Genomic DNA, 20,443 nt, shown 5'->3' on the forward strand with positions numbered 1-20,443 from the left:
CCCTAATTGGCCATTTTAAGTATATAAAAAAAAAAAGATATACCAAAAGGTAGTTTATTATCTCATGCATTTAATACTTAAACAAGAACAATAAAAGAGGTATGCAAAACTAGATTATGTTACGAGTTTTAAAATACTAATAAAAATATTAAATAGTACCTGACAAAAAAAACCCAACAAGCTGTTATTTAAGATATTTCCACATTGCTTCTTGTTTGGCGTTCTCACTTGCAATTTTTTTTCACCTATGGATGGAATGAACATCACTATGGGCACTAAGAATATGCTGTCGCACAGGTGAACTTTAAAAAGGAGTAAGGGCCTGACCTCTGGTGGCGCAGTGGGTAAAGCATCGACCTGGAAATGCTGAGGTCGCTGGTTTGAAACCCTGGGCTTGCCTGGTCAAGGCACATATGGGAGTTGATGCTTCCAGCTCCTCCCCCCTTCTCTCCCTCTGTCTCTCTCTCTCTCCTCTCTAAAAAATAAATAAATAAATAAATAAATAAGTAAAATAAAAAGGAGTAAGGGCCTGACCAGGTGGTGGCGCAGTGGATAGAGCATCGGACTGGGATGTGGAAGACCCAGGTTCGAGACCCCGAGGTCCCCAGCTTGAGCGCGGGCTCATCTGGTTTGAGCAAAAGCCCACCAGCTTGAACCCAAGGTCACTGGCCCCAGCAAGGGGTTACTTGGCCTGCTGAAGGCCTGCGGTCAAGGCACATATGAGAAAGCAATCAATGAACAACTAAGGTGTTGCAACGCGCAACGAAAAACTAATGATTGATGCTTCTCATCTCTCTCCGTTCCTGTCTGTCTGTCCCTCTCTCTGACTCACTGTCTCTGTTAAAAATAAAAAAATTAAAAAATAAATTGTTAAAAAGGAGTAAGGAATGTAAATTTGTGATTTCCACATTGGGCAGCTGCCCAGGCGTCCACCTTAGAGAGAACCCTGATTACAAACACTATTTTAACAACCGATTCACCAAACTCAACAAAAATTAGGTATCGGTTCTGCTGAACCAGTGCAAACTGGCTGAATCCCACCACTAGGTTAATTGTAAGTTATGTGAATTTCTTCTGATGCCAAACACAGGTGTAGGGATGTTCCCGCCCTCAGAAAAAAACCTGCCAGGGTCCTGTGTTCTCCACTCTGTGCAGCAGGAAGAGAAGTTCCCGGCAGCCTTCTCATCTGCCTGTGGCAGATGTGCCCGGGCACGTTATGGAACCCCTTGGCAAAGCTGGAGGGCTTACCGGTTTCAGGAGTTTAAGTAATCTCTGTCCAAACATTCACTCACCACAAATTTCATCAGAGACACCTGTGAACACACAAGACACGGCGAACAGATGTCATAGAATTACTCAAGAGGACAACAGAAACGGTAGCAATGAAAACAACAGAAAGGGGAAGGGGTGAATCTCATTCTTTTGTGTTTGGGTTTTTTTTTTAATTTTTATTTGTTGATTTTACAGAGAGAGGTAGGGGAGTGAGAAGTGTCAACTCATAGCTGCTTCACTTTAGTTGTTCATTGCTTGCTTGTTGTATGCGCCTTGACCAGGCAAGCCCAGGGTTTCAAACCGGGAACCTCAGTGTCCCAGGTCAATGCTCTATCCACTGCACCACCACAGGCCAGGCTAAATCTAGTTTTCAAGTTGCCACATTTATAATTTTTAAAAGCCCAGTTTTCAACCAAAAGAATTATAAGACATGCAAATAAACAAGAAGCTATAGCCCATACACAGGAAACACATGCAGTCAACAGAAATGGTCTCTGAGGAAGAAGTCTATAGACACTGTAATTACTAGAAAATGACTCTAAATATTTTATCTGAAATATATTCAAAGAAAGAAAAAAACCAATCTAAAACAAACTAAAGAAAGATAGGAAAAGAATGTCTCCCCAAACAGAAAATGTCAATAAAAAGATAGAAATCAACAAAAAAAGAATGAATAGAAATTTTGTAGTGGAAAAGTGCCCCCAAAGTAAAAAACTTCATAGAGGAACTCAGAAACTCATTTAAGACAAAAGAGAAAGAACCTGTGAACTTAAAGAAAGGGTCAATTGAGATTACCCAGTGTGGCCTGACCTGTGGTGGCGCAGTGGATAAAGCGTCAACCTGGAAACACTGAGGTTGCCGGTTCAAAACCCTGGCTTGCCTGGTCAAGGCACATATGGGAGTTGATGCTTCCTGCTACTCCCCCTTCTCTCTCTCCTCCCCTCTCTAAAATGAATAAATAATAAAAAAAAGTATGAATGAGATTACCCAGTGTGAGAAGCAGAAAAGATAAAGATAAGGAAAAATCAATTTAGCCTGGGGAGGTCTAGGGGCTGCACAAAGCATATTAACACGTGAACGATGGTGTTCCAGGCAAAGAGGGGTGGTCGAGGGACATAAATAATATTGGAAGAAATAAGGGCTGAAACCTCCCAAATGTAGGGAAAGCCATCATCTATCTATCCAAGAAGTTCAACTCCAAGAAGGACGATACAAAGACATCCAGCCGGGACAGATATAACCCAGCTGCTGAAAGGAAAGTCAAGGGGAGAGTTCTGTGAAGCTTCACGAGGGAAGCGGCTTGTCACCTACCAGGACCCTGAATGCAATCAGGAAGATTCCTCCGCAGAACTTGGAGATCGCGAGAGGCAGGACGCGCAAAGTGCCAGAGAAAATGGCTGTCGGTCAAGAAGTCCGCATAGGACCCTGAATGCAATCAGAGAGATTCCTCCGCAGAACTTGGAGATCGCGAGAGGCAGGACGCGCAAAGTGCCAGAGAAAATGGCTGTCGGTCAAGAAGTCCGCATCCAGCTCAGCGGACCTCACAAAATGAAGGAGACTCAGACCTTCCCAGATAAACAAAACCAGAAGGAGTTCTCGACTACAGACAGACCTGGTCTACAGAAACACCATCTTCTCTAGGCTGAAATGAAAGAGCAGTCGACAGTGACTTATATGGACAGAAAGACATACTAGCACCAGTCAAGGCAACCATTTTGGGGAGAGAAAAAAAAATGGTATACATGTTATTTTGTTTTGAATTTTTTTCATCTGTCTGATTTAAAAGTCACGTGCTTTGAGAAGTGTTACAAATCTGGTGTGTATACCAGATCTCTTTAAACACAACGAATAAAGGTGCCATGTGTGTGACCATCAAGACACGATATTTAGAAGGGTGAGTGAAGCTTCTTCACAGGAGTGAGAGGTTTGCATATCACTGAAACAAAGTTGAGATGAATCCGACCCGTTTCATTATAGGTACAAATGTTAATGAAAAGCCCCAGGGCAACCACTAAGAAAGTAACTTGCAAAAAATACAGTAAGAAAGTAAAAGGGGTCCTGGCCGGGTGGCTCAGTGGAAGAGCGTCGGCCTGGCGTGCAGGAGTCCCGGGTTCGATTCCCAGCCAGGGCACACAGGAGAAGCGCCCATCTGCTTCTCCACCCCTCCCCCTCTCCTTCCTCTCTGTCTTTCTCTTCCCCTCCCGCAGCCGAGGCTCCATTGGAGCAAAGTTGGCCCGGGCGCTGGGGATGGCTCTGTGGCCTCTGCCTCAGGCGCTAGACTGGCTCTGGTTGCAACAGAGCGATGCCCCTGATGGGCAGAGCATCGCCCCCTGGTGGGTGTGCCGGGTGGATCCTGGTCGGGCGCATGCGGGAGTCTGTCTGACTGCCTCCCTGCTTCCAACTGCAGAAAAATACCAAAAAAAAAAAAAAAAAAAGTAAAAGGGGAGTTGAAATACAAATGACCTGATTCATGCAAAAAAGGCAGCTGCTAAGGAATAGGGAACATAAAAAATAAGAAGCAATCCACAGAAAAGAATGGCAAACCAAAGACATACCCTTCCCTTATCAACGACTACATTAAATGTAAATGGATAAAACAAAAGACAGATGGGTGGGATGGATTGTGTGTGTGTGTGTGGGGGGGGGAACTTGACCCAAATATTTTCAGTCTACAAGTGACAACCTTCTGACCTGATCACACCAACAGGTAGAGGGTAAAGGGACGGGAAGACACACGTCCTGGCGATACTAACATCAGGTGACAGTATCTACCTTTTCACCTTATGAAACTAAAACGAAAGCTTATAGCAAAAAAAAAGAAAATTATAAAGGCGAGAGCAAATATTCAAAAATCGAGCCTGATGGGTGGTGGCGCAGTGGATCAAGCATGGACCTGGAACACTGAGGTCGCCGGTTCGATACCCTGGGCTTGTCTGGTCAAGGCACATATGGGAGTTGATGCTTCCTGCTCCTCCCCCTCTTCTCTCTCTCTCTCTCTCTCTCTCATCTCTAAAATGAATAAATAAATAAAAATAAAACAAAAACCGAGACTCTCAGGGGAACAGCCGGGCGGGAGGGAGACTTGACTTGAGGTGGTGAACACACCCTGCAACATACAGATGACGCCTTACAGAACTGTGCACCCGGAACCTGTATCATTTTATTAACCCACGTCACCCCGACAAGTGTTGCAGAAATTTTTTTAAATTGTCCATAAGCAAACCAATGCCGAAAAGCAACCAAACCAAAAGCTGTCTCTTTGAAAAGATCAAACATAAAGAGAAAGGACTCAAATTTCTAAAATTAGCAATGAAAGTGGGGACATTACAACCAATATTCAGGAATAAAAAGATGATAAGAGAACACTAGGAACAGTTTGACACCAACAGGTTGGGGTAAAACACGCCAGTTCCTGCAAGCACACGGTCTGCGAAGCCAAATCGGGGAGGTGACAGGTAACACAGCTCAGCTATAGAAAGGCCAACGAGCCAATGCAAAAGGGGGAAAGGGTTCGAACCAACCTTTCTCTGGGACAAAGGCACAAGTGCCAGCAACGCAGGGGATGTCGGACATATACGCCACCGCCTCAACACAAATAACGCTCACCACGACGAGAGGCCACCTTTCTTCAGGGTGAGTCTGCCGGCTGGTCTTTGACTGTGACAGTTTGACTCTGAGGTTTCTGGGTGTTATCTCTTATCCTTCCTGCCAGGTGTGGAGCTTCTGGGATGTGTGGATGAATGCGGAATTTCATCACATTTGAGAAGTTTGCAGACATTCTCTCTTCAAATATCCACCCTATGCCCTCTCTAGTCTCCTCCAGGGCGTCCCACACATCCCTGAGGGTCGAGTCGCGCTTCTTTACTGTTTTGCCTTCTTTTTTTCTTCTTCTTCTTTTTTTTAACAGAGAGTCAGAGAGAGGGATAGACAGGGACAGACAGACAGGAATGGAGAGGGATGAGACGCATCAATCATTAGTTTTTCATTGCAGCTCCTTAGTTGTTCATTGATTGCTTTCTCATATGTGCCTTGACCACGGGCCTTCAGCAGACCGAGTAACCCCTTGCTTGAGCCAGCAACCTTGGGTCCAAGCTGGTGAGCTTTGCTCAAACCAGATGAGCCTGTGCTCAATCAAGCTGGTGACCTCGGGGTCTCAAACCTGGGTCCTCCGCATCCCAGTCCGACACTCTACCCACTGCACCACCGCCTGGTCAGGCCTGTTTTCAGCCTTCTGTTCTGCCTGTCTGCCTCCAAGTCCTCTGCCAGGTCAACACTCTCTGGTCCCCACTGGTTAACTTTCCACTTCACATGTTATGCTTCTCAACTTCAGATTTACTTATTTGGTTCCTTTAAAACTTTTCACTCTCTTTTTCCTTATGGTCACTAATTAGCAAAAACACAGTATTCTCATACTTTCCTTTAATTTGTTAGACATGGTTTCCTTCGGGTTTTGGAACAGATTTTCAACGGGTGAGATAAACTCTTCATCAAGTGCACCCAGTGTCTGGACTTCTTCAATCGCTCTCTATCCCCTGCTTCCCTCCTCCAGTCAATACTCAGTAACTTTAGGTCAGAAACTGGACATCTCAAATAGCAATGTGGCAATGTGGCAGTCCAGGACTCCCCCACCAGGGCTGGTTGTCGATGCTTTTGCTGTGTGGCCATTGCTATTTGTTTGGTGACATTCCTGCACTGGTTTCGCATTCTCTGCTGTGCGTAGATACTGAGCCGCAGGTCAGATGCTTGGTGGCGAGCTCATGTACAGACAGAGACTAAATGGCCGGAACCGGTACATCTCCCAGTCTTTGCTGAAGGGTGTTCCGTGTGAGGTTAGCGAGGGTGGTTTCACTCCCTGCTCACACAGGGCTTCATGGTGAACCTGAGAGACTGGTAAAGTGTATATATCCCGTCAGAAATATTTTGTTAACATATTTATACGGCCTGACCTGTGGTGGCACAGTGGATAAAGCATTGGCCTGGAATGCTAACTAAGGTCACTGGTTTGAAGCCCTGGACTTGCCCGGTCAAGGCACATACAGGAAGCAACTACTATAAGTTGATGCTTTCTGCTTCTCCTTTCTCTCTCTCCTCTCACTAAAATATAATAAATAGCCCTGGCCGGTTAGCTCAGTGGTAGAGCGTCGGCCTGGCGTGCAGAAGTCCCGGGTTCGATTCCTGGCCAGGGCACACAGGAGAAGCGCCCATCTGCTTCTCCACCCCTCCCCCTCTCCTTCCTCTCTGTCTCTCTCTTCCCCTCCCGCAGTGAGGCTCCACTGGAGCAAAGATGGCCCGGGCGCTGGGGATGGCTCCTTGGCCTCTGCCCCAGGCGCTAGAGTGGTTCTGGTCGCAACAGAGTGACGCCCCGGAGGGGCAGAGCATCGCCCCCTGGTGGGCAGAGTGTCGCCCCCTGGTGGGCGTGCCGGGTGGATCCCGGTCAGGCGCATGTGGGAGTCTGTCTGACTGTCTCTCCCCGTTTCCAGCTTCAGAAAAATACAAAAAAAAAAATTAAAATATAATAACTAAAAATTTTTTTAAATATATATTTATACGCTTTAGAGTTCTGAGAGACACACAAAGCAAATACACGCACTATTACATAAATGGATGGAAACGACAGACAGGTGAATGAGTTGGAGGGAAACACAAGGCCCCACTAGGACATGTTTCTCTCTGCCCCCGCCCTGGGGTTCAGCCCTGTGCACGGGGGTCCTGAGTGCCCTGAAACCCCGCTCCCCACCTGGCCACCCTGCCCCGGAGGTCTTGCCTGAGCTCACTCTGTTGTACAGTGACACACAGCCATGACTCACACTGGCAGTGACGGGGCTCAGCGGCAGGGACAACTGGGTCTTCGACACGTCTCTGGAGACGGAGCTGTGGGTCAGGAAGTAAGGGTGGCATTTGTGATTCCAGAGTATCTCACTCTGCCATCCACTGGGGCTGGCACATCCACACCCACAGGAGCCACTGGTGGTGCCGTGCGCCCTGAGACGGTGCAGGTGCAGAGAGGGTGTGTGAGGGTGCTACCACCTGGACCAGCTCCCGCCTGTTTCACTTGGGACAGGATACCCTAGGACAGACAAAAAAAAAATAATCAGCTGTGACAAGTATCCGTCTCCTCGTGCGAGTCTCCCACCGGCCTGTCGCCAGGGAAACTAGTGATGATTATTTACTTTTTTTTTTAAATTTTATTTATTCATTTTAGAGAGGAGAGAGAAAGGGAGAGAGAGAGACAGAGAGGGAGAGAGAGAGAAGGTGGGGAGGAGCAGGAAGCATCAACTCCCATATGTGCCTTGACCAGGCAAGCCCAGGGTTTCGAACCGGCGACCTCAGCATTTCCAGGTCGACGCTTTATCCACTGCGCCACCACAGGTCAGGCCTTTTTTTTTTTTTAAGTGAGAGGCAGGGAGGCAGGGACAGACTCCCCATGTGCTCCCCAACCAGGAGCCACCCAGCAAGTCCCCTACAGGGTGATGCTCTGCCTATCTGGAATCACTGCTCCATTGCTCAGCAACCAAGTTATTTTAGCACCTGCACGAGTCTGGCCTGGGGCCAACTTGCTTTAATTAAGCCATGGCTGCAGGAGGTGAAGAGAGAAAGAGAGAGAGAAGTGAGAAGGGGAGGGATGGAGAAGCAGACGGGTGCTTCTCCTATGTGCCCTGACCAGGAATCAAACCTGCGACTTCACACGCCAGACAGATAGATGCTTTACCACTGAGCCAACAGGCCAGGTCTGATGATCATTTACTTGAACAACCATGTAAAGCAGGGGTCCCCAAACTACCGCCCGCGGGTCACATGCGGCCCCCTGGGGCCATTTATCCGGCCCCTGCCACACTTCTGGAAGGGGCACCTCTTTCATTGGTGGTCAGTGAGAGGAGCATAGTTCCCATTTAAATACTGGTCAGTTTGTTGATTTAAATTTACTTGTTCTTTATTTTAAATATTGTATTTGTTCCTGTTTTGTTTTTTTTACTTTAAAATAAGATATGTGCAGTGTGCATAGGGATTTGTTCATAGTTTTTTTTCTTAAATATTTTATTTATTGATTTTTTAGAGAGAGAGGAGTGAGAGAGAGAGACAGAGAGAGAGAGAAGGGGGAGGAGCAGGAAGCATCAACTCCCATATGTGCCTTGACCAGGCAAGCCCAAGGTTTCGAACCGGCGACCTCAGTGTTCCAGGTTGACGCTTTATCCCACTGCGCCACCACAGGTCAGGCTTGTTCATAGTTTTTTTTATAGTCCGGCCCTCCAATGGTCTGAGGGACAGTGAACTGGCCCCCTGTGTAAAAACTTTGGTGACCCCTGATGTAAAGGCTCTGGAAACGGTGAAGACAAACAGTCAATGAAGAAACACGTATTCAAGAATATTTGTGACAATTTAGGGAGAAAGGTAAGAGTCTACACCACATGAACCCAGACCACTCCCCCCCCCCCTCTCCTGCAGGTCCTCAGGCACAGACCCCTTGCTCAGTCAGACGACTTTCCCATCTCTTGCCGCCCAGGGCACCTGCGGCTAAGGACGTGTCCCAGGTGGGTGGAGTCAGGACAGGCTCCCACTCACAGAGAAGAGGCTGGGCCTCAGGCTCTGAGCCCTGACCATCTTTGCTTCCGCTCATGACCCGGTGGCTCTCCGTGCCAAGAGGGCTGCAAGCTGCTCGCATCCCCTGAGCGCTCAGACTGTGGGTGTCACTTAGAGAGGAGCTTGCCTTGTGCCACCTGCAGCTCCAGAGCACCGGCCAGCGGTTCTGGAGGGAGCAGAGGCAGGTGATGAAGCAGACGGCTCCCAAACTCTGCCCAGAGGAACTGCTGCATTCGCCGAGAGCACGAAGTTCAGGAAATACCGACCCTGACACCAGAGGCTGTTCCTTCAAAGGAGCCAGAATTGGATGGGCTTCGCGTGCGGAGCCATCCACGCACCGGGGCACTGGCGAAGCCGCGGAGTGACCCGCTCCGCTTGCGCTTGCGGAGTGAGCAGCCGGCCGCCTCTCCGGGCCTCTCCCGCCACACTAATGAAAGGAACTCATAAAGAGGAACCCGGCAGTCACTAAACAAACTCGCAAAGAGCGATGACAAGCCATGAGAGGGAGAGACCCACACCCTGAGAGACTGCAACATATTATCCAAACTGAGAAGTTCCCAACAGAAACTTATGAGGCATGCGAAGAAACCTAAATAAACGACTGTTGGTCAAATAAGTTTGTAAATATGATGTATATGTTTGTTCGCTTTGGGTGTGGGGGACAGGCTGTGGGCAGGCACGGTCCTTATAGCCTAAGGCTTAGTTTTAAGACTAAGCGTTTCCCTCCCTTCTAATACTAAGGTCTTCTCAACACTAAGCTTTTCCCCACACCCTTGACTGTTGCATGATGTGGGGTGGTGCACTCTTACGAGGAATCCCATTTATGCCTCAGATAAGTGGCTTTGTATCAGAGACTTCCTTATTTGTATATTGGCTTAAAGGCTTTAATTTCTACACTATAAGTTAAGGCAGACCTCTCTCTCCTATCTTGCCATCAGCACTGCAGAGGAGAAGCAGCCAAGATGGCAGAGTGCTGAAGGAGAAGCCAGTTTGTGCAGAGTTTGTGCAGAGAGAAGGAGATGGGGGAATAGAGGTGAATAAGGCTGGTGAGCTAGAAACCTTTGATTCTAGAAATACTCGGATGAGTCAGTGGCTTTGGGAGCCCTGAATGGAAAGGGAAGTGTTTTCTCACTGTGTGCATTTCTCGCCCACTGGGTGCAAGCTAGGATTAAAGGTAATGGCCCACCAGTTCTTGGCTCTATTGTTTCATTACCATCTGTCCCAATTAAATGCAAACCTGCACAGGCCAGGCGGCTGTGATGGTGGCCGTGGCTACTGGCTATACATTTGGCATAGTCGGCAGGATTCGGATCAGATCAGTATGGAGCCACCACCACCTTTGAGCGGTGGAGTGGAGGACTGATTCCTGTTATGGTTTCCCATGGCTGTCCTTTTGGGGACTGTAGGCTGGCAGGCTTTTACGGCCATGCATGAGGAAACCGAGAGCTCTGTGGAAGAGGCTGCCCGGGACCTGCAAACCGAGCAGCGGAAGGAGCTGGAGCAAACGCGGGAGAAAGAGATGCTGACCCTGGAGCTGGAACGAGCACCGGAGCAGGAGGCCGACCAGGTTCGTGAGATTCACCTGGAAATGGAGCAAGTGCTGGAGCAGGAATCACAGGTGTGTGAACTGCAGGTTACCCTGGATGTTGCCCAGAGCCAGCTGTGGCAGGAGGCCGGGGCTGAGGCCAGGGTCAGCGCTGCGAGGCCCGTGGGACAGCAGGCAGTGGCAGCCTGGGGCTCAAGCCCGGCGGCGGGAGCTGGCACTTCCAACTCCTCTTCTGAGGATGAGAAGGCTCAGGCTGAAGCTGCCGTACGCCCACTCAGAGCCCGACCACTGGTCGCCAAGAAGGTGAAAACCCAGCAGCAAAGAGTCCCTCAGGGGCAGCCACAGCCTCCTGCCCAGGTACTGGAACACTCTGTGGTCCGGCCCTATACCCAGGCAGAGCTGATGGAGTTGGGGGCACAAGTTAGGCAGAAACCTACTGAATCCCTGGTAGCCTGGTTACTACGATTATGGGACATAGGGGTGGATGGCATCATGCTCTCCGGAACAGAGATGGAGAAATTGGCCGCCATTACCACACACTCCTCCTTGAGGCAGCGTCTTCAGAACTGCCATGGCAACCCAGGAGACCATACCCTATTAGAATGGGTGATGGCTGCCATTCGTATGGTCTGGCAGAATGCTGGAGAATTGCCAGGGGCAATGAGTCAGTGGCAGTGCTACAGTGAGTTAGTAAAGGTCCTTCGAGAACTAGGTATGAAGAGTGCTGCTTTCAACGCTGGGCCCTGTGGGCCAGACGAGGAAGTGTTTATGGCAAAAATGAGGGAATTTATCCTTGTTAATGCTCTGTCAGCCCTTTTTGGGTCACTTGTGGCTATCTTGGGCCCCTTTGTGGGGCAGCCCATCAATGCAGTTACACAGATGGTAGCAGATTTGGGAGAGCTGGAGGCCGCTCGGGATCATAAAGCAGTGAGGGCTGCTGCCTATATTTCCCCCCCAACTAACAAGGGAAACGGGCCTGTAAAGGTTACCCGAACACAGATGTGGGTAGATTTGATTGCGGCTGGAGCAGATAAGGGGAAATTGGATGGCCAGTCTAAGAAAATTCTTTTGGAGCTTTGGCGGCAGCTTAAACCAGAACGGAAGTTCCAGCCACTGAGACGAAAGGCCCCAGCGGCTACCAATAAAACGTTTGGTGCGCGCACAGCTCGGTTACAAGATTATATATGATAGAGACGGCCGAGGGAGAGGAGAACTTCCAAGACCCATTGTACCAGTTTGAATAGGAAAAAGGCCGAGGGACCCATCTAACGGGGGTGGGTGGGGACCGGAGGCCACACGTGGAACTGGCTATCCACTGATCCCCTTCCAATGTACAACAGGTGTTGGCCTTGGTGGATACAGGTGCAGAATGTTCCCTCCTCTATGGAAACCCAGAGTGGTTTGCTGGGACCCCAGTGGCCATTGACGGTTATGGGGGCCAAACTGTTCAAGTGAAGCCAATAACTATTCCATTGGGGATAGGGAGACTGCCTCCTAAGCCATATAAGGTGTATGTATCTCCTATTCCTGAATACATTTTGGGGGTAGATGTCTTGCAAGGATTGTGGTTGGAAACTACAGCTGGGGAGTTCTGGTTGCGGATCAGGGTTGTGAAGGCAGTATTGCGGGGACATGCATCACATTCCCCTTTGCAATTACCCATCCCTCGGCGTGTGACTAACACCAAGCAGTACCGCCTGCCAGGTGGTTATGAAGAAGTCACAGGGACAATCCTTGAACTAGAAAAGGTGGGGATCATCTGGCCAGCACACAGTCCTTACAACTCCCCAGTATGGCCTGTGCGCAAAGCAGATGGAACCTGGAGAATGACAGTAGATTACAGGGAACTTAATAAAGTTGTTCCTCCTTTGAACGCTGCTGTTCCCTCGATAGCTAACATGATAGATCGGTTAAGCCATGAGTTGGGAACATAACACTATGTGGCAGACTTGGCCAATGCTTTTTTTCTCTATTGATATAGCCGCAGAGAGTCAAGACCAATTTGCCTTCAGTTGGGAAGGGAGACAATGGACCTTTACAGTGTTACCCCAGGGCTATTTGCATAGCCCCACCTTGTGCCATGGGCTGGTGGCTGCTGACCTGGCTAAATGGAAACAGCCACAGGCAGTTCATATGTACCATTATATTGATGATATTATGCTAACTAGTGATTCTCTTCCAGAATTGGAGCAAGCAGTCCCTACCCTGCTATCCCATTTGAAAGCATGTGGCTGGGCAGTCAACCAGAACAAATTACAAGGGCCTGGGTTATCTGTTAAGTTCTTGGGAGTTGTCTCATTTCCATCTGTCCAAATCAAATGCAAACCTGCACAGGCCAGGAGGCTGTGATGGTGGCCCTGGCTACTGGCTTTACAATGACCTGTATTCCAGGAAAGAAGCAAGCCACAGGATCTGCCTGTGGGCACAATCATGTGCTGCCTTTAACAGGAAAGGGATTCAAAATAGCCATTATATATATACATGGTTGCAGAAATAAAAAAAAGCTAATGACAACATCACTCTCGATTGAAATAGATGAATTATTTAGGAAAACAAATAGAAATTGGGGAGCTGGAAGAGTTCTTTAAATTTGAATTTTAAAATAGAATACAAATTCTCATGCCTCACCAGGCGGTGGTGCAGTGGATAGAGTGTCAGACTGGGATGCAGAGGACCCAGGTTTGAAACCCTGAGATTGCTGGCTTGAGTGCAGGCTCATCAGCTTGAGTGTTGGGTCACTGGCTTGATCGTGGGATCATAGATACGACCCCATGGTCGGTGGCTTGAGCCCAAGGTGGCTGGCTAGAGCAAGGGGTCACTTGGTCTGCTGTAGCCTTCCAGTCAAGACACATATAAGAGATGGATACATGAATTTACCAAAACTTCCAAACTGCCCTTTTGCTGTTCTGCTTGGCTATCTGACCCCACCCTTACTGGACTATCGCCCCTGAAACAGAAAAGTTCTAGGAAGCTGGTCAGCCACCCCGAGGAGAAGTGTTCCAGGAAGCCAAAATCCTAAAACTACAGAAGGGAGCACACCAGAATTGCTGACGCAACACACACTTGCTCAGAGATTTCCCTTAACCCTATAAAAAAATTTGCCTCAGAATCTGTTTGGGTGCACTTCTCCTAGAGGAGTGCCCCGGCAGGTCTTTCTCCTCTAATAAAGCCTGCACACCTGGTGTTCGAGTGCCGTCTCATTCTTACAATAAGAAAGCAATCAATGAACAACTAAGGAGCCACAACGAAGAATCAATGCTTCTCATCTCTTTCCCTTCTTGTCTGTCTGTCCTTCTCTGTCTCTGTCACACACACACAAAAAAATACAAACTCCCAGTTTTCAGTAGAACATGTAGCCAGGCTGATTGGCCCTGGCTGGTTGGCTCAGTGGTAGAGTGTCAGCCCAGCTCGTGGAAGTCCTGGGTTTGATTCCCAGTCAAGGGCACACAGGAGAAGCGACCACCTGCTTCTCAACAACTCCCACCTCTCTCTCTCCTCCCCTCTTGCAGCCATGGCTCGAACGGTTTGAAAGTCATGACGCCCATCCTCACAATAAGAAAAAAGATGAGAAGCCTGACCAGGTGGTGGCACAGTGGATAAAGCATTGACCAGGGATGCTGAGGACCCAGGTTCGAAACTGCAAGGTCGCCGGCTTGAGCACAGGACCATAGAAATGGCCCCAAGGTCGCTGGCTTCAGCAAGGGGTCACTGATTTGGCTGGAGCCCACCTCCCTTCAGGTCACATATGAGAAAGCAATCAATGAACAACTAAAGTACAGATTGATGCTTCTCGTCTCTCTCCCCCTCCTGTCTTGCCTATCTCTCTCTCTCTCTCTCTCTCTCTCTCTCGTTAAAAAAAGATGAAGGAACTGAAAGTCATGACCTCTTCTTAACTCTATCAGAGAAGTAAGTTCACATGCAAAGTGCAACCCCCAAAACAGGAAGAGCTGGTGCCTAGAAGGACACAGCTTCCCAGGGGCAGAAATCATAGCTGGAGCCAGCTCCCAGTGGGGACTCCCAGAGGGAAAAGCTCCCTGCACTGGGGAGGGGGGTGGGGCTTCTCTGAGGATTGAAACTCTGGGCCTGGCCTGCGGGGTGCCCCAGACTGCTGTGAGGTTTACCCCCAGGAGCCACCTCCCCAGGTTCTCGGAGTGCAGAGCTCTGGCAGGAAAGGGAATGTAAGAATCTGAAAAGCATTCCTGGCTGTCAGGCCTGCGCAGGGAGTTGTTCCCAGCAGCTGCTGGTTTCAGTGGAGATTAGGAAAATAACTGACCCTAACAGAATCACAATAGGCCAACCCCACGCCAGTTTCAGCCAGGCTGTAAAAATAACTCACTAGACACGAATCAGGACAGTTTCCATCAGTTCAAGTTGCAGGAAGGAAGGAAACTTTCACACACACACACACCCCCCGCCGAGGGCACAAAGGAACCTCCGTGAGAACGTCTGCCAGACAGACAGACGGACAAACTCACCGGGCCGGCAGCCACACCGCCTATGCCCCCACATAGCCTCTCCCCTTCCACTTCCTGAGAGCCTTGTCGTCCCTAAGCCGTGACCTCCCACAGTTCAAACAAGCCTCAAATAAATATCTGTCTTGATTGGTCCCGGCTGGTTGGCTCAGTGGTAGAGTGTCAGCCCAGCTCGTGGAAGTCCTGGGTTTGATTCCCGGTCAGGGCACACAGGAGAAGTGACCACCTGCTTCTCAACAACTCCCACCTCTCTCTCTCCTCCCTTCTTGCAGCCATGGCTTGAATGGTTTGAGAGGTTTGGCCCCAGAAGCTGAGCATGGCTCCATGGCCTTGTCGTAAGCGCTGAAATAGCTTGGTTGCTGAGCAAGGGAGCAGTGGCCCCAGATGGGCAGAGTATCACTCCGTAGGGGGCTTGCTGGGCAGATCCCGGTCAGGGTACATGTGGGCATCCGTCTGTCTGTCTGTCTCCCTGCTGCTCACTTAATACAAATATATATATATCTGTCTTGATCAAAAAAAAATTTTTTTGACAGAGACAAAGAGAAAGACAGATAGGAAGAAAGAGAGATTAGAAGCATCAATTCTTTGTTGCAGCACCTTAGTTGTTCATTGATTGCTTTCTCATATGTGCCCTGACTGGGGGGCTACAGCAGAGCAAGGGACCCCTTGCTCAAGCCAGCGAGCGACCTTTGGGCTCAAGCCAGCAACCATGGGGTGACGTTTATGATCCCACGCTCAAGCCGGAGACCCTGCACTCAAGCTGGGGAGCCCACACTCAAGCCGGCGACTTTGGGGTTTTGAACCTGGCTCCTCTGCATCCCAGTCCAATGCTCTGACCACCGTTCTACCACCTGGTCAGGCTGTCTTGATCCATTTTGATCCCCCATGACTTCTTTCCGGCCACACCTGACATTAGCAAAGGCCTGGCTTCGATGAAGAGGCGAGCCAATGGGGGAGGGACATGCCCACCACCAGCTCTTGAACCTTCTCCTGTCTCACCTCAGGGTGAAAGGAAACACCTGAGAGGAGCATGAAGGCCCCGGGTGGACGCAGCTTCTCCAGAGGCCCGGCCGAGTCCCAGGATTGTGGGCAACCTCCTCTCACAGCCGGGCCACCCCAACAGGGCTCCTGGGACGTAAGAGGCCCGGCCGAGTCCCAGGATTGTGGGCAACCTCCCCTCACAGCCGGGCCACCCCAACAGGGCTCCTGGGACGTAAGAGGCCCGGCCGAGTCCCAGGATTGTGGGCAACCTCCTCTCACAGCCGGGCCACCCCAACAGGGCTCCTGGGACGTAAGAGGCCCGGCCGAGTCCCAGGATTGTGGGCAACTTCCTCTCACAGCCGGGCCACCCCAACAGGGCTCCTGGGACGTAAGAGGCCCGGCCGAGTCCCAGGATTGTGGGCAACCTCCTCTCACAGCCGGGCCACCCCAACAGGGCTCCTGGGACGTAAGAGGCCCGGCCAAGTCCCAGGATTGTGGGCAACCTCCTCTCACAGCCGGGCCACCCCAACAGGGCTCCTGGGACGTAAGAGGCCCGGCCGAGTCCCAGGATTGTGGGCAACCTCCCCTCACAGCCGGGCCACCCCAACAGGGCTCCTGGGACGTACCCGGACCAGAGCTGAGGAGAAGCTGGGCCACCGCTGCAAACTGAACACAGTCTGGCTGTCCCACAAGGAATCCAGCCAGAACCCAGGAGCCTGTACATCACGGCCCGGAAATGAGAAGTGAGATGTGCTCGCACACGATGTTTAAAGCTACTTTTTTTTTTTTTTTTCAGAGACAGAGAGTCAGAGAGAGGGATACATAGGGACAGACAGACAGGAACGGAGAGAGATGAGAAGCATCAATCATCAGTTTTTCGTTGCGACACCTTAGTTGTTCATTGATGGCTTTCTCATATGTGCCTTGACCGTGGGCCTTCAGCAGACCGAGTAACTCCTTGCTCGAGCCAGTGACCTTGGGTCCAAGCCGGTGAGCTTTTGTTCAAACCAGATGAGCCTGCACTCAAGCTGGTGACCTCGGGGTCTCAAACCTGGGTCCTCCGCATCCCAGTCCGAGGCTAAAGCTACATTATTAATGGCAGACAAATGGTGGAAACAGCTGAAATGGTCCCTGAAATTATTATCACTGGGTGAAAAGACTGACGTATCCACACCAAGGAGGGTTATTGGGCCACAGAAAGGGGAGAAGCATCGATACACGCGGGCACACGAGGGAGTGTCGCACATCATTCTAACTGAAACAAGCCAGTCACGAAAGACCACGTGTTATGTGACTCCATACATATAAAAATGCAGACTGCCCTGGCCGGTTGGCTCAGTGGTAGAGCGTTGGCCTGGCATGCAGAAGTCCCTGGTTCAATTCCCGGCCAGGGCACACAGGAGAAGCGCCCATCTGCTTCTCCACCCCTCCCCCTCTTCTTCCTCTCTGTCTCTCTCTTCCCCTCCTGCAGCCGAGGCTCCATTGGAGCAAAGATGGCCCGGGCGCTGAGGATGGCTCCTTGGCCTCTGCCCCAGGTGCTAGAGTGGCTCTGGTTGCAACAGAGCGATGCCCCCTGGTGGGCGTGCCGGGTGGATCCCGGTCAGGCGTATGTGGGAGTCTGACCGCCTCCCCATTTCCAGCTTCAGAAAAATACAAAAAGAAAAAATGCAGACTGTCACAGACAGAGATACAGAGAGAAGTACGTGGTGACCAGGGACTGGGAGGACATGGGTGTGATTTATTTCCTGTGTTATAAAAACATTCTGCAAAAGAAAAAAAAGCCTTTCATAATTAGATCATTGTAACAACAGTTCACAACATCAGAGATGTACAAAAGGCACTGACTGGTACTCTGTGAAAGGGATAAAGCAGGATATTTTATGTTACGCAATTTTTACACAAATAAAAATAAAGTACTACAAATACGAGTTTCACATATTAACGGAAAGTGAAGGTTATTCCAACAGGTCACGTGGCCGCTGTGTGACGACAGGTCACTGTGGTCTCTGCACTTGTGGTTACTCAAACCCGCTTCATCAGCCACGTGGTGGAAAGCGGCCCTGGGCTGGGGAGCACTCCATGGTCAGGGGCATCCTGCTGGCGGCTGGAAACCACTGTGTTGGGAGGGTCGTCCCCCAGGCACTGGTGTGTGCAGCCCACCGGGACTTCAACTCCCTGACCTCTCCCCAGACCAGGCAGCAGGGGAAGGGCTCGCCCTCCACGCCCTCTGACTGCCCAGAGCACGAGGGTTCTGTCGGTCAGGACCGCCTCTGGGTCAGTGGGGTCCAGAGGAGCACGAGCCACCCCAGCTATTTCAACAGGACCATGTCACATAGGAATGGCTGCAAGTGACACCGGCAGGAAGCAGCTGACACACTGAGGGACCCAGGAAAGACCCTCATCTGATCAGAATCTGGAAACTTGGAGGAGGCCCGGTGACAGGGACCCTGACCTCTGGGGCCACATGGGGGGTCCCTGGGGGCACTGGCCGGCTGGTTTCGAGCCTTGACCCAACTGGGCTGCCAGAGTGAAGACGTGGGCCCCGAGAGACAGTCCAGGCTGGGCCATCGGCATCCCACACTTCCTCCCTGCAGGTAAGACCTGCCGGTGGCAACGGGCACAACTGGACTTCTTGTCTTGAAAGAGCTGGGTCCTGGCTCCTCAGCTGGCCTGACCCTCTTCATGAGAAAGGGCCCAGGGCCTGAGGACAAGAGTCATCCTGCCCGCCTTGAGCTGGTCCCGTAACCACAGCGACGACACCTTTGCACAATGACGAGGGACAGGAAGGAAGAAGGAGAGAGGGGGGTGGCACGAGCTGCTGCCGACTCGCCCCTCCCCCGCCCAGCTGTCCCCTGGTGTCAGCAGTGCCCGTATCCTTGTTCACAAGGCAGCCTCCAGAGAGGGGCTGTGGGCTCCCATGGGACAGACAGCAGGGGCTCCTGGGCCCTGGGGTGCAGCCGGGAGGCACCCCGCCCCATGTGGGGTGTGGACTGTGGAGAAGAGGCCTGGGACAGGGGAGGGGTGGGCTGTGTGTGGGCTGGCACTGCCTCTGGGGCTGGAGTGTGGAGTCTGTGTGACAACTAGGAAGGGTCCTGCATGGGGACAGTGACCCCTGCCCAGGCTGGGCCTGGGGTGGGAAGGACGGGGTGACTCCGGGGGCCCCCCCACATCCCTTGCGGAGGAGACAAAACCTGGCTTGAGTGACGGGAACAGAGAACGTATACTTCACTCACGGGACTTCCTCCTAATTGTTATTGTGTCACCCGCCGCTCATGGGTTTCGTCCACCCTCCTAGTGACCAGAGCAAATCGTGGATTTTGAAATCCTCAAGAAATACACATTTCTGAGAAGTCAGGTCTCCCCTGGGGAGGGAGGGGCCCTGAGCACTGTCCCAGCATATGTACCCACACTGCCCGCGTCTCTGCACCGGACGGCGTCCACCTTCCCCACCACAAGCAGCGCCTGCTCCCCAAAGCCAGAGATGATCAAGGAGGACAACGAGGTGGGCATGATGGAGGCGCCCCAGAACTCAAGGCCCATGATGTCCACCGTGGTCCACATCCAGCCCGAGACGGTCATGCCCGACTACATTGTCTGGTCGCTGTTCAACACGATCTTCTTCAACCCCTGCTGCCTGGGCTTCGTGGCCTTCTCCTTCTCAGTGAAGGTGGGTGCGTGGGGCTGCGTCAGAGACTGTGTGTGAGCCCGCAGAGGTCTCCTGCCCGGATGGCCCTTGGGACTGGGGACTCCTCCTGAGAGTACTCTCCTGGGTATCAGTGCCTGTGGGTCGGGTGGGGGTTCATTCCCAGTGAGAGTCCGCGGGGGGAGGGCTGTATGCCCGTGCGTGCAGAGGGGAGGGTCACCTATGTCTCCACCACCCCAGGAGCCCTCCTTTCCAGCCTAATTAGAGAAATTATGTCCTTCACACATCCATCTCAGACCTCAAGTCTGGTCCAGAAAAAGGAAAAGGTCCTCAAAGACGCTGCCCCATGTGGGGTGAGAGGCCAGCAGAGGGGCCAGGGCAGGGGGAGGAGGAGCCCTGGGGCCCCTGGAGAGGCCGAGAGTCTGTGAGGCAGGGGCCCACCTGGCGCTGTCCTGCTCTGGCCCAGGGTCGGGGAGGGGAGGGCCCCTGATCTGGCTGAAGGGCAGGTGGAGGTGGTCTGGGCAGGGACCAGCCAGGGCAGGACCTCAGTCACAGCACCTGGATCTTCCCAGGACCCCCTCCAAGCCCCCCTCACCATCTCTTCTCCCCCAGTCTAGGGACCGGAAGATGGTGGGCGACGTGATCGGGGCGCAGAGCTACGCGTCCACCGCCAAGCTCCTGAACATCGTGGCCCTGGTCCTGGGCCTCCTTGTGGCCATCATTTTGATTATTTATTTTGTCGTTGGTACATTCAAATGATTCTAGCTGCCCATCGCCTGAGGGCGTCACCCTTTCCACAGCTGTTTATACGCACACGTGTCTACAATGGAATTCAATAAAGGACTTGTATGTGACAGTGCTCTGTTTTTACCTGGGGACGGGGTCTTGCTGAGAGTCCCACCTGCCCCTGAGACTGAGCCCACCCCCCCGTCCCACCTACTGGCTGCTCTG

General features: G+C 51.4%; 1 protein-coding gene across 1 annotated transcript; it reads left to right on the top strand.

The window, feature by feature from the left end:
* Positions 1-19,230: 19,230 nt before the first annotated feature.
* On the top strand, positions 19,231-20,348 carry LOC136388510 (interferon-induced transmembrane protein 3-like). The gene is made up of 2 exons (XM_066360334.1): positions 19,231-19,516; positions 20,105-20,348. Exons 1-2 carry the CDS (start codon positions 19,331-19,333, stop codon positions 20,249-20,251), a joined length of 333 nt encoding a protein of 110 aa, XP_066216431.1. The 5' UTR covers positions 19,231-19,330; the 3' UTR covers positions 20,252-20,348.
* Positions 20,349-20,443: the final 95 nt, after the last annotated feature.

Source organism: Saccopteryx leptura, chromosome 1, assembly GCF_036850995.1.
Source record: "Saccopteryx leptura isolate mSacLep1 chromosome 1, mSacLep1_pri_phased_curated, whole genome shotgun sequence".
Classification (NCBI taxonomy): Eukaryota; Metazoa; Chordata; class Mammalia; order Chiroptera; family Emballonuridae; genus Saccopteryx; species Saccopteryx leptura.